The sequence below is a fragment of the Ischnura elegans genome, chromosome 9 (assembly GCF_921293095.1).
Source record: "Ischnura elegans chromosome 9, ioIscEleg1.1, whole genome shotgun sequence".
NCBI classification, from domain to species: domain Eukaryota; kingdom Metazoa; phylum Arthropoda; class Insecta; order Odonata; family Coenagrionidae; genus Ischnura; species Ischnura elegans.
This window is the reverse complement of record NC_060254.1, coordinates 22070518-22083899: the sequence shown is the minus strand read 5'-3', so window position 1 is coordinate 22083899 and position 13382 is coordinate 22070518. Positions and strand designations below refer to the sequence as shown.

At 40.9% G+C, this 13382-nt stretch overlaps 1 protein-coding gene across 1 annotated transcript in view; it reads right to left on the bottom strand.

Moving 5' to 3' along the window:
• Positions 1 to 13382, bottom strand: part of LOC124165542 — a 146315-nt gene that overhangs the window by 10679 nt on the left and 122254 nt on the right. Inside the window, exon 6 of the mRNA XM_046542991.1 lies at positions 180 to 529. Coding sequence (XP_046398947.1) covers positions 180 to 529 — 350 coding nt within the window. The remainder of the gene's footprint in view (positions 1 to 179; positions 530 to 13382) is intronic.

The following is a 13382-nucleotide window of genomic DNA, read 5'->3' as shown; positions in this document are numbered from 1 at the left end:
ACTTAGCTTTATTTTATTGAGAAATTCAACACGAAGTACACTTTTTCCATGGGAAATAGATAATAGTTTTGTATAAAACTGAGAATGCCTCCTCATAGTGCAACACTGGATGCAGCGAGATCAATTCGTTTCCTCCGCTCCGCCCCCCTTCGCCTCCTCACCGCATTCGTGATATTCACCTGTTTGCTCGGGTCGCTGCGACCATCCTCCTCCGCTTCCGCCGCCGCCGCTGCTGCCCTCTGCGCTGGGGGCGCCGTAAAACCCTGGCAGCTGCTGTCCGTTGGCCCCCGCTCCCCTCTGGGGGCCTCCCCAAGAAGAGCCTCCTCCTCCTCCGAAGGGCCTCGAGTCGCCCCTGGGGGGCCAGCCGGACGCCGGGCCCTGGGGGCCCCTGTTGGCGTCGCGGGGAGGGCAGAGGCCGTGGCCCGTGGCGGCCCTCGCGAAGTACTCGGCCGAGGGTGCGTGGCCGTGCTCTTGGAAACGGATTTCGGCGAGGGGGGCAGCGGTGAGAGCACACGCCCGAGTGTCCCATCTGCAACACGGAGAGAAAAGGATGACTCCGATGGACAATTCTGGAGAAATTCCTTAAAAAATGTTTTTACAGAATTCCCTAGACTTTAATTATTGCCTTATCGGCTCGCGGAATTTTTCTTCTGCGTAGTATTTGCACATTGATCGGCCAGTGACACTAATAGAGTTAAATATGTAGTAAAATTAGTAGACACTAGTAGTCATCCATGCAGGGGCGCAGCTAGGAATTAAGGCTAGGGGGGTTTTAGACGCAACTAGACCTGAGGTGTATGGTATACCCGCTAGGATAAGCGGGAGGTGCGGGGGCCATCCCCCAGAAATTTTTTAAGATAAATGGTACAAAATGGTGAGTTTTATGGCTTTCTAGGGGATATTTTATTAATCCTTACACTCTTATGTAAGTACATTAATCAAATTAAGTAAAATGGATTAAACTTAAAAGGTTCTCTCAGCCCTGGGTGGGGGGGGGTTTATCCCCCAAAAACCCCTCTCGCTGCGCCACTGCATCCGTGTAACAGATTATCATGAAAAACAATTGATTTATTATTACTAAAATAAAAATAAAATTACGTTCAATCTGAAATAATAACTCCATATTGCTTATTTTATTAGGTGTTACGAAAATCTCAAATTCATACGGTCTCTTTCCGTGGCACGAGGAGGTTAAAATTTCCTGTTTAGAAGGAGCTCTCCTTGTTTCGGGCAAATGAGGCTTTCTGTTAGGGCTGAACTGCAGCGGACAAGTGGGATGAAAAACATTTAGCATAGGAGCCACCTGAATAATGGAGGTCTTTTGTGGCGGACTGGGGAAATTGAATGAATTAGGAGGAGGAGGAGGTGGTGGAGAGGGGGCGAAGGACGGCAGAGGCTCCGAAAATCCTCAAGGCGGTCGCTTAATTGAGGAAAACATGCGCCCGCTTGGAGGGGAGAGAGGGGAAGGTGCCTCGTCATCAAGGTTGGAAGGTGCCAAGGGGGTCAGCGGCTACACCCATCTCCCCCCACCCCCCACCTCTATGCAACTGCATCGGATGGAGAGACACGGAACTGTGGCCCGGATAATTTGGAGAGGCGACCGAACCGTTTTCTACAAAAAGAAGAATCTACTCACAGCTGAAAATACAAGTATAGAAGTGAAGAAACAATTCATCAGATGCTACATATAGAACATGTTTTTCTATGGGAGTGAGGCATGGATGTTGACAGGTGCAGAGACGGCAAGTGGCAGGGGCGCAGCTAGGAATTAAGGCTAGGAAGGGTTTTAGGCGCAACTAATACGTTAGTGTCTGGGGGTATGACATACCCGCCAGGGTAATCGGGAGGTGCGGGGGCCCTCCAAGAGAAATATTGGGATAAATAGTGAGTTTTACGACTTTCTGAGGGATATTTTCTAAATTCTTACAAGATTCTATAAGTAATATTAATGAAAGTAATTGAAATGGGTTTAACTTTAAAAAATATCTGATCTCTGGGGGTTTATCCCCCAAAACCCCCCCTCGCTGCGCCACTGGCAAGTGGTGCTATCGAAGAATGTAGAAGAATAAGTGGGTCGCCCGAGTAAGCAATGAGGAAGTGGCAAGAAGATTGGGAGAAAATAAATATTCTTTAAACCTTAAAGAGAAGACGGGATAACTTAGTTGGCCACATTATAGGCATCGCATAATAACTAATTCTAATAATAGGGCTCCCAGGAAACCTATTTTTGAAATACTAGAAATCTTACCTCTTCCTTGCATATACATTCTTGAAACAGTGTCTCTTATTAACAAAAATCAAGACATGTTTATTAAAAATTGTGACCTTCATAGTCATAATACGAGAAGCCAAAATGCATTCCATGTAAGTCAGCACAGAGTAAATAAAACGATTAAAGGAATATATCATCAGGGAATAATTATGTACAATAAATTGTCTACTTATATTAAAAATATCAAAAGTTCATTTAAAATCAAGTGTGCCGTGAAAAAACTACTTTTATGTAAATTATTCTATATTGTAGATGATTTTCTAATGCAGACTAATTTCAATGTATAATTGAAATGTGTTAATCCAAAAAAATGTAAATTGTATGTATTGTATTTTTCATATTGTTTTGATATTGTGCATAATGTTTTTTTATTTATATGAAGTGTAAAACATGTAATATATTGACAAAGCTATGCATAATTCATATGCTTATGGTGACTGAATAAATTGAATTGAATTGATGCCCTGATGAAAATAATCGTAGGAGGAAATGTCGAAGGGAAGATGGGCAAGGGACGACCCCGAATAACCTACAAGGGATAGGTTATAAAGGATGCAAAAGAGAATAAATTCATCGCTGTGAAAAGACTGGCGGATAGCAGAGCAAAGTGCAAAGCTTCGTCAAACCAATCTCAGAATTGCTGACGTATGATAATGATGATAAATAAATTTAGCCTTTCTCCTCTGATTTTGGATGAATCCTTCAGAGCCTCGGATTTCATTGGGCAGGTTAAAAAGGATGTAAAAGAGAAGAGATACGTCAGTATGAGAAGGCTAGTAGATAGGAACAGTGGCGCAGCGAGGGGGGGGGTTTTGGGGGATAAAATCCCCTCAGAGCTCAGAGAAATTTTTAAGTTTAATCCATTTTACTTATTTGGATCAGTATTACTCATAGAATAGTGTTAGAATTTATCAAATATCCCTCAGAAAGCCGTAAAACTCGCCATTTTGAACCATTATTCTTCAATTTTTTCTCGAGAAGGGCCCCCGCAACTCCTGCTTACCCTGGTGGGTATCCAATACCCCCACACCCGTAAGTAATAGTTGCGCCTAAAACCCCCCCCTAGCCTTAATTCTTAGCTGCGCCCCTGGATCGGAGAGCGGAATGAAGAGCTGAGTCAAGATCATCTCAAGATTGCTGACTTATGATGATGATAACCGAGCATTGAAGTCATCTCAGCCATTGGGGACTAGGCAGGAGGTGAGGGTAGAAACATTCAAAGGAGGAGGGAAGGACGGTGAAAAAAACTGATTTTCCCGTTAGCCATTTGATGACTGGAGAAGTTTCTAACATACACGGATGATAGCCGAAAGACTGCCAGTATCATGTGCTCCATCTCTCAGTTCTACATAATAACAACTTTAAATAAAATGGAGAAATGATTCACAACAAAAAAGGACTTCAACAATTAAAGAGCACCACCCGAATGACGTGTTGGGAATAATATGTTCAAATATCGAATTCATGCACATGCCTAAGAGGATGTGGGAAAAATTATCAGCATGAAAAGGCTATTAGATAGGCGATTATAAAAACCATGTAAATACAAGACTATCCAGGTTTTCCAAAAGCAGTCACCCTAATCTTCCATAATTTTATACTAGATATTTACATACCACTTAAAGTAACTACTCAATAAATGATAGTAGCTAATAAAAATTCAGAATAATGTCCATAAACTCGCGAAGAAAAAGTCTTGTTACCCTGGCAAAGTCAGTTTAATAAATTCTACAAGGAATGTCGAACAAAAAAGAAAAAAAAACTGCAAAATTCCACAGGATGTATATGGTGTTCCCACGTGATGATTCTGTGGAAGTTAACAGTTTTTTTTGTCGGTTCAACGTGAATTATAGATTCCACAAAGTTACTCAACTTACCATCTTATTCTTATAAGGGAATTTTTAAGCGCATACTGTTTTTAAGGAATACGTCCATTAGTTACGAATCAAGTTACTGAAAGGCTACAGTTAAGAAGAGAAGGAAATCGCATGTATTACAGTGACTAAAATTCTGCTTTACTGCGTAGGGAACCATCGAAATGAATCTTTTCATTTTACTCTATCATTCAGTTTCGTCTGTGGGAAAAGTATTTCCTTGGTACTGCGTAGAATTTTTATTTTTATCTTATTTATAGAATGAAATTTATTTAGAGATGCCACAGGGTCTAACTGATGATGTGTCGTACTGACACTTAAGATAGATGAAATACTGTAACATACGTGTTCGCCAAGGAATGGTGCCATGGAAATTAAAGGATGCATCCAGAAAATGGGTACACTTTTCAAACTGTTTGATGTCTGGAGTACTTGATACCGTGTACTTGGAGTTCCAAGCAGCATATGAAGATGAAATTGTGGCATGACCACTCAACAGGAAAACTTGAAAAGTTAGGGAAAACCATTAAGTCTGAAAGTCGTGAAATTTCAGGGATGTTTTTACAGTGGAATATAAAATGAGCATCTAGCTCCTACTAAGCCAAAGCCAAAACGAAAAAAATATACAGATATCATCTTTGATGCTTTAAACGATGATAAGTCCCTATACTCTAACGCACCGGTACATGATCGATATTAAAACATAATGCGCTTTGCTGATAGCCATTTCGATACGTGCACGGTACCACACTACCGTTGACTCAACATAAATCTAGTTTTATCACAAGTCTCACTCAGACATAGATTGACGTTTATTTCTGAGGTTTTGGACTTGTAGTATTTAGGCCTGGTTACACGATACATTAACACGTACGGGTTAATGTCCAAATGTATGAACGCGTGAATGAACACGAAAATGCACCGTGTAACCACCCAACTTGTGCGAATGCATGAACGGAAAATAGAACCTGCAGGGCTATTCTACTAAACGGGGCCATACGTATGGCCGGCCGTAAGTTTCTTATGGTCTGACCCGAAATTACGGCCTAAACCGATTCCACTCTCGAGGGGCCATATCGTATCGCCCGGCCAAAAGTCTTAACGCCCTTTCTGCAGGCGAGTATGAGAATTGTAATTGGTACTATACGTTTTGTTCACTTTTTTATACGCTATTCATTTTTTTGAGAAGGAAGTTTGTTCCAACGTGAATAAAAAATGAATTATATGTTCCTTAACCGAAATGGACTCTTATTAAAGGATAAATTTGGATTTTCTTTAAACACTAATCTAGCGGCAGATGCTGAAGATCTTTAAAACAAGTGAAGAACGCAAATCACGGGCGAGAAGAAGCAGAAGAAATTTGTACCGTGCAGTATTATAATATTCTTGAATTGTGCATGTAATGGATAGAGTTAGAACATGACATCCTATTGTAGTTCTAACCCCCTTCCTCTCCTTCCAATGGTGTAACTATTGTCTCATGGCTGCAATCATTTGCCCCCAAAAGCCTTATAAATCCAGCCAATGCACGAAATCTAAAGATGAAATTGAAACTTTAAGTTTCATTAATTTTATTATCAGAGGCTTATGTTTCGGTAGCTGTATAAAGTTAAAACATCAATATGAGACTATCATTCTTTCCTTGATTTGTGGACGACATTTGTCCTTTACGCAAAAAAAATTTCTTGCCCTATGTTTCTTAGATATCCTCCCTCATGAACCGTTATGCTGCGAGAATCTTAAAATATAAAACATTAAATAGCGGATATTTCAAACTACCTACAGCTTTTCGAAACAAGTAAGGAATCTGCTAGCTAATGTAGCACAGAAAGCAAATAAAAGCCGGCTCAGGAAAAGAAACGGGCCCGTTCCTCCGTTCACTTTAGCAGAACATCCGTTAAAAGTAATCCTAACTTTTTAACTACAAGCGAACTTTTAGTTCATCCGCTATATCTACTTAAAAATTAAGTAACAACTTTTGACGCACGGAAATAGTTAATGAAAATATCATCATCGTTCGCATACGAACGGATTACCTACACGTATCCCGTATCCTCCTTATGAAATCAACGTCTGTTTTAAATATATCTAGCCAATGCCCGTTGAATTCGTATGTGCTCACCCACAATATTCATGTATTTCTTGAAACAATCGCTATATAATCGACGACACTCCGTAAATTTCTTCAAAACTCCGTAGGCGAGCAATGTTATTTCGTATGGCCCGAGTTATGACCGCCTCCTAGGCAGGCCATAGTGTTACGGCCTTTAGGCCATAGCTACCGCCCGACTTATGGCCTTTCGCTCAGAGTAGAATCGCTCGAAGCCATACGTATGTCTCGAGGCCGTAGTTATGGTCGATTTCGACTTATGGCCCGGCCATACGATTAGTGGAATAACCCTGCTGTTCTAATTTGGTTCATGCATTCGTACATGTTCCGTTCCGGTCCACAAAAATCATTCACGCAAACGTACATTAACTTGTACGTGTTAATGTACCGTGTAACCAGGCCTTATTAATTTATCATTTGAAAACATATTTAATACTATAATTTTATTGCCGGCCTCGGTGGCGTTGGGGTAAAGTCCTCGCCTGCCACACTGTAAATCGCGGGATAGAATCCCGCCTGGGTAGGTGGTCCCTATCCAGGGCATGGATGTTTGTGTTAAGCTTTGTTAATCCTCGTAGTAAAGGCCGCTATGTGCTGTTTAAGAGGAAGTAGGAAAATAAATAAATAAATATGATAAGTACGCTCTCTAAGCGTTAAAATCCAATAAATTTCGTTTTTGAGATCATGACATTTTGCCATTTTGACATTGGCCATAAGCATTTATTACAATATTTTCACAAAGACCAGAAATACGTAAAAATTATGACTCGAGAATTGTGAAAGTAGCCTGGAAACGTCGTGGTACACATTTTATGCTTGACATTTGAATGGCCACCCTGATAGGGGAAAGAGGGCAAGGGAGTGGCCGGCTGAATCCGCCCATGCCGAAAACCATTAGGGAAGGAAATTCCCAACCAGTCCAATAAGTGGAACTGCCCCTCTAGTCCGACCCTCTTTTTCGGCCGCGTCTCGCAAATCACACACCCCAATCCGGGTCAACGGTTTCCCGCAAAACCGCACCCTCCTGATGTGCTGTCGCTTCCTCATTGGTTGTTATTAAGGATCGAGAGTCGATTCCACTTTTTTCGATTCCGATTCAAATTCTTTCAAATCAATTCCCGATAGCGATTATATGAATTATTATTCATACCAACAAGTGGGATATTGATTTGTGCGCAGAATTGCTATCATAAAAATTTAAGACTTTGACGCAATAAAATAACAAAGACAGTAAAGAATATTTATAAGAAAGAGCGAATAGTTATTACAGCAATACATGCTTAGTATATCTTCTATATTATTTCTACTGTATAGATACCTTTTTCTCAACTTATACGCAACCAAACTCTATATACAAATGAGGTACCAAAATGCACAGAATTTATCAGAGAACATACGACGGCATATCTTACTTCCTAAATATTGCTATTGCTTCCTAAAATTGGTTTTTAAAATTATTAAAAAAAACGGTAAATATTCCTGACGTTAACGGCGCACAAACTGATACATTTGTCCATTTGCAACAATATCTCGCATTCTTTAAATAACTTTTATCAAAATGTGGCTGATTCCACATTCAAGTCTCCTGTTGATACGTATGAGTCATCATGTGCGTTTAACAGAGGATAGTGCAATTACTTCCAATGTTGTGATGAAGGAGGTCCTCTGACCTCAATTGTACATGAAAATTCCAATTAAATTTGTACATAACACACTGCCTTTTTTTTCTACATTTTAAAATTAGAAACGCGCCTATCCCTCAGTGGACCTGCATTGAAAAGAGCGCGGGAAGCCCGCTTGGAGCGGGCGCATCACGCTCGTATAGTAATAAACACTTTGACTGTTTCAGCCATAAATTGTTAATTTAATAATGAAGAGAACACAATGGATCAGGTGTGTGGCGGCCTATAATAATTTATCTTCCTGAAATCGATATAATCGGATTCGACTTTTGGCGATCGATTCTCGATTCAGATTCCGTGCCCTAGATTTGACGAAATCGAGAATCGCCTCATCCCTAGTTGCTATGGAATGGTATTTGAAGAAGGTGACCGATAGCTCAGGTCCCTAGTGCCATTAGAGAAGGGTAGGGAGAAACTGGTGGAGAAAAACCCGGCGTCAATATTAGCCTACTCTTAAAGAAAGGCGCCAAGGGGAACACGACTTGACATCCAATCTGACGGACGGAGTGTTTAGTATCTACTTACTACTTCGCAAAACCAAAAAGGAAATGTTGTAAGTTCTGCATAGCATATATTATAGTCCGTTATTGTTCGGGGGAAAACGAATTTCTATACCTATCCATTCGGTGAAATATCTTTCAATTTATTTTTTCTGTCAGACCTGAAAATATAGTGAGGTTCTAATACGATGTTCTCCGTATGGTTCTGAATGGAATCTAATCTTAATTGCTCACGAAATAAAATCCTAGCGCGCAGCCTCCCAAGTCTCTAGCGGCTTCCTGCCTCATTCGTTTAGCACCTATAAAACGCTTTCTGTGCGCCGTCGACAATTTTTGACGAATCGCAAGCTTTACTTCTCATTTCATTAAGTTCACGGGTCGTTGTACCTGATATGCCCTTTACAAAGTAAGTATCCGAGAAAGGATAGGAAAATCTCCGAAAATTCTCTGCTGCCACCTGGATTTGAACCCGGGCCCACTGCTTGGGAAGCCAACACACTAACTACCACACTATCCTGATTCTCCCATTTCCTTACGGAGTCGAGCAAAACATGCTTCGTGTGTAAGAGTCCCTAGTTCGTTCTACCCGTGTAGTTTAGCATTTTTCTCGCTCATTAATCCCATTTCGCTAAGACTAGTCTGTTGCCATAATCCTCATAAAACGTTTGCATAACACCTGAATGATCTCCACGCCCTAAAAATTCAATTCTACAGCCGGATTTCCGTGTATTATTTTCTCATTCAGCCAGTTTAATCTGGTTCGCGGAAACCAGTTTGCAAGAATCCGCTTTTGGCCGCGGCTAAGACACGGTTTCCTACGGCACTTATTTAGGTGAACACCAAGCGAGCTTTTTTTCTTGCGTGTGACGTATTCAATGGTAAATGACGTATGCTAACAACCATGTAGCCATAAATACAGAATTATTTTGTAAATTATCACAAAAAAATTGAAAGAATTTTTTTAAATTGAGGAAATAAGGGTGACAGTCACGTACGTCTTATTCGGTTATTTCAATTACAATTTCTATTGCTTCTCGCTGCATTAGATTTTATCCATTTTTAACTTGGTGAAAACATTAATTCTATTTCAAATATTACATGGCCATCTCCATGAATGAAATGCAGAACTGGAATTCGTAGCTACTAGCCATTAGGAAAACAATAGAGTATTAGTTTTTGATTTTCTAGCTATCTGTCCTTTGATTGGTCTCGCAACTACTCCACTTTTTCACTCCCCCTTATTGTGTTTTTTTTCCTTTAATGGGTGTTTTATTCCAAAATGATATCTCTAACAAAGTCCATACATTTTTTTCCGCAGAGGATCGTACGTTTTGACGCATTGTAATAATATTTCATGTTCTGTCAGTATTTATTCACATATTCGGAATTTTCTTTAAAGTTATTTAACGATTTTGTCTGTGACTGTATATCACATTTCACATGTATTATTTTAGTTGACTATACAAATCTATGTTGTCAGTGTTAAGTATTAGTTTAATGAGGGGTTACATGGAAGAAGGGACTTCAAAGTCTCCATCTCGCTCCATTGAAGACGTTTTAATATTATATCACCCATATTATTACTGGTTAAAAATTGTCTCGATTAGTGCATTTCGATATTCCCGTCATGGCAAGGCCGATTTCACGTATACAATAAGGGGGAACCCATTACAGATCCCGTGAAGCCAAGCAAACCACCATTACAAACCACTCGGATAAAATAAGATCGATTTCAGCCCTCGTTGAGACTCTTGCGTTTCATAATAGGGTGGTTTCCTATTATTTTGTTATTGCCTAAATCGAAAGATTATTACTCCAGGAGTACATATTTTACGCTTGTAGATTTTTAAACGACGATATCAATTTTTCGCGATTAAATGAAAAGTGAAAATTTTTAAGCGCGCGAAAACGCGACGGCTAAGTATAAATGCTGGGAAAACCACGTGTGACGTCGTTCTGGTTCCCGCTGCCGCAAGTGAGGTGACCTTGGGGCGAGACTTTGAGCGCTGATACGACGCAGGATGCTAGCAGGTAGCAGAGTACCCTTCTATCAGATAGCGCTTGGCTAAAATAAGGATTATCAATACCCTATCAAACGAAGGAAACTAACCGACCTTAGACACTTTTAATAGGTGATTATTATCAGATGTTTCCCTGAGCTCTGTGCCTCATGCATGAATTGCTAATCTCAGACGATGTAAAACTCCTATCTACTCGTATAGAAACTAATTCCCTCTGACGTCACGTGGAGTGGCATCGAATGGGCGCCAATCTGGCCTTTTTCAAATGAGGATAAAATTGACCATTGCCATTCGTCTAAACTGGGATTTCTAAAACCAAATAATTAGTATGTTATGAATACAATATTGGTGGGTAACGAATCACAATCAATACCTTTCGTTTTCTTTCATAAAGGAAACTACCCTATTATAATAAAAGAAAAATTTTCGGATCTTACCGCGTGATTAAGTTGGGCTAACGTTTCGCAATCCCTGCCGGTCGCTTCTTCAGGGGCAATGGTACTGCATGCCAGTGTGGGCTATTAGATATAATATATAGATACATAAATAACCTTCACACCCAACCCAACGACCTGAATAACATATATACCACGCCACACCTTCATGCAGTACCATCGCCTCTGAAGAAACGACCATAAGGGGTCGTGAAACATCGGGCCTACCTGATCACGCGTTAAGACCCGATAAAGTTCTTTCATTATAAGATTACTCTGACTTGTATTTGGTACCTGATTGCCATCCCTTATATGGGTAAGGACCTTCCAAAAAGTATTCAAGCTACGCGAATTCCACAATGATTCTCTGGCATTTTTTCTTACGAAAGGTTTGACAAAATCTAAAAGCTGGGAATTGCACCTGGTCCTTATTCTGAGACAATTTAGGGCAACAGGGAAAATCTACCAATTCCCCATTTTCATAAGACATTTGAGGGAGGGTATCAGGTCGGTGTGGTGGTTGGTGATGGCTTCACAGCCCGAGGGCCTGGGTTCTAATCTCGGCGAAGGCAGAGACTTATCAGAGGTTACCCGATCCCTGCTCGAGTTTTGTGGTGAGCACGATTCAAGTTCAGCACTCCGCCCGTCGGATGGGACGTTAACCCTTAGGCCCGTATCATAAAAGTCCCCTCGAAGCCGGCCTCCACCTCATTGTCGTCAGGAGGAGGAGATGCGATATCATAAAACCGACCTCAACCTCAAAAACGTCGAATTTTGAGGCCAGCCTCGGCTCAAACTTTGAGGTTAGATTATTGTCGGCTCAAAGCGTTTGAGGTGACTTTCGCCATTGCGAGAAGATGATGATTATTCATGCATGATTATTAAACTCTTCCGTTATTTTCTGCCAAAATCTTGCCTTGCTTAAAACGGTCTCCGCATCCGAGCGCTTACACTCAATTACGTCCTTGTACTTGACCACCAAATTGCACAAAATTTCCTGCTCCTGCCTGGCCATGCGCTCCGACTTACAAGGGGAATACACGACCTTCGGGTGGCCGATTGAGCTCAAATTTTCTGATTCGGTAGATCACGGCTATCAATTAAATATGCCGAAGCAAGACGACGCACTTCTCAAAACTTTTCGAGAAAAAAGCTATTAAAAATGGTTAAAAAAACGGGTCTACGGTATATATCCGGTATTTTCTTATTTATTCTTCAAGACAGCGGTGGCCAAGTGGTAACGGTGGTTGACTGTGGATGTAAGGATGGTGAGTTCGATCCTCACTCACGGTCTTTTATTTTACTAAATTCTTCGTTTGCAAGTTTCGGGATACTACTCGAACAAACGGAGAACGCGTTCTTCCCTCCGCCGCATCGACTGCCCTGTATTTTTGACGGTATACACGCGTCATTCACGCTTACGAATAATTTTCTCAATTAAACTCCCAATGGAAGCATAATCCGTCGATAGGGTGGATTTCTCTCCCAATTAATAATTTAAATGTCATTATTCTGACCCCACCCCTACAGAAGACAATTTACACTCGCAATACCCTAATATACCTAGAGAGAACAAATAAATACAAAATCGCCCTTGGAAAGGCTATTATATAGCCCTTGCTTCATTTCCTACCCCTTTCAGCACTTATTATTATTTAAAAAATGAATTAAAAATATTTTCATTGAGCTAACGAAGATAGGAAAACAATCTTTAAAAATGCAAACAATAAAATCCTTGAAAAATAAAATAAAAAAAGTACCAAGAGTGAGGATCGAACTCGCCACCCTTTTACATCCACAGTCAACCATCGTTACCACTGAGCCACCGCTGCCTTGTAACTGATAAGGAAATACCGGATATATAGCGTAGACCCGTTTTTTACGATTTTTAATTGCTTTTTTCTTGAAAAGTTTTGAGAAGTGCGTCGCCTTGCTTCGGCATATTTAGTTGATAGCCGTGATCTACCGAATCAGAAAATTTGAGGTCAATCAGCCACGCGAAGGTCGTGTATTCCCCTTGTTAGCCATTTCTGTTTCTATTGTTGATATTGGCGGGTATATCCCCGGCCGCATTCGGTATATCGCTACTGCGCATGTCTGTGCAAATACGATTCGAAAAAATGAACATGGAACAATGTTGGAAGACTGTCAACTCTGAAACCAGAAACATCGTCCTCAACAGTGCGTCATTTCCGCTGGCTCAAACCCCTCCTCCTATGAGCCGAGCTGGAGGAGACTTTTATGATATGACGCGGTCGAGGGATCTCCTCGCCGAGCTAGGCCGGCTTCAAACGAGGCTATCCTCAACTTCAACTTCGAGGGGACTTTTATGATACGGGCCTTTTATGATACGGGCCGGGCCTTTTATGATACGAGTGCCGGGGAGCGATATCGCGCTCCTCCTATCCCTCGCGAAATGTTGCCAGAAGCGCAATAGCGTTCCTCCAGCAATAACACTCTCAGATGCTGATAGTTCACTAATCATTCAA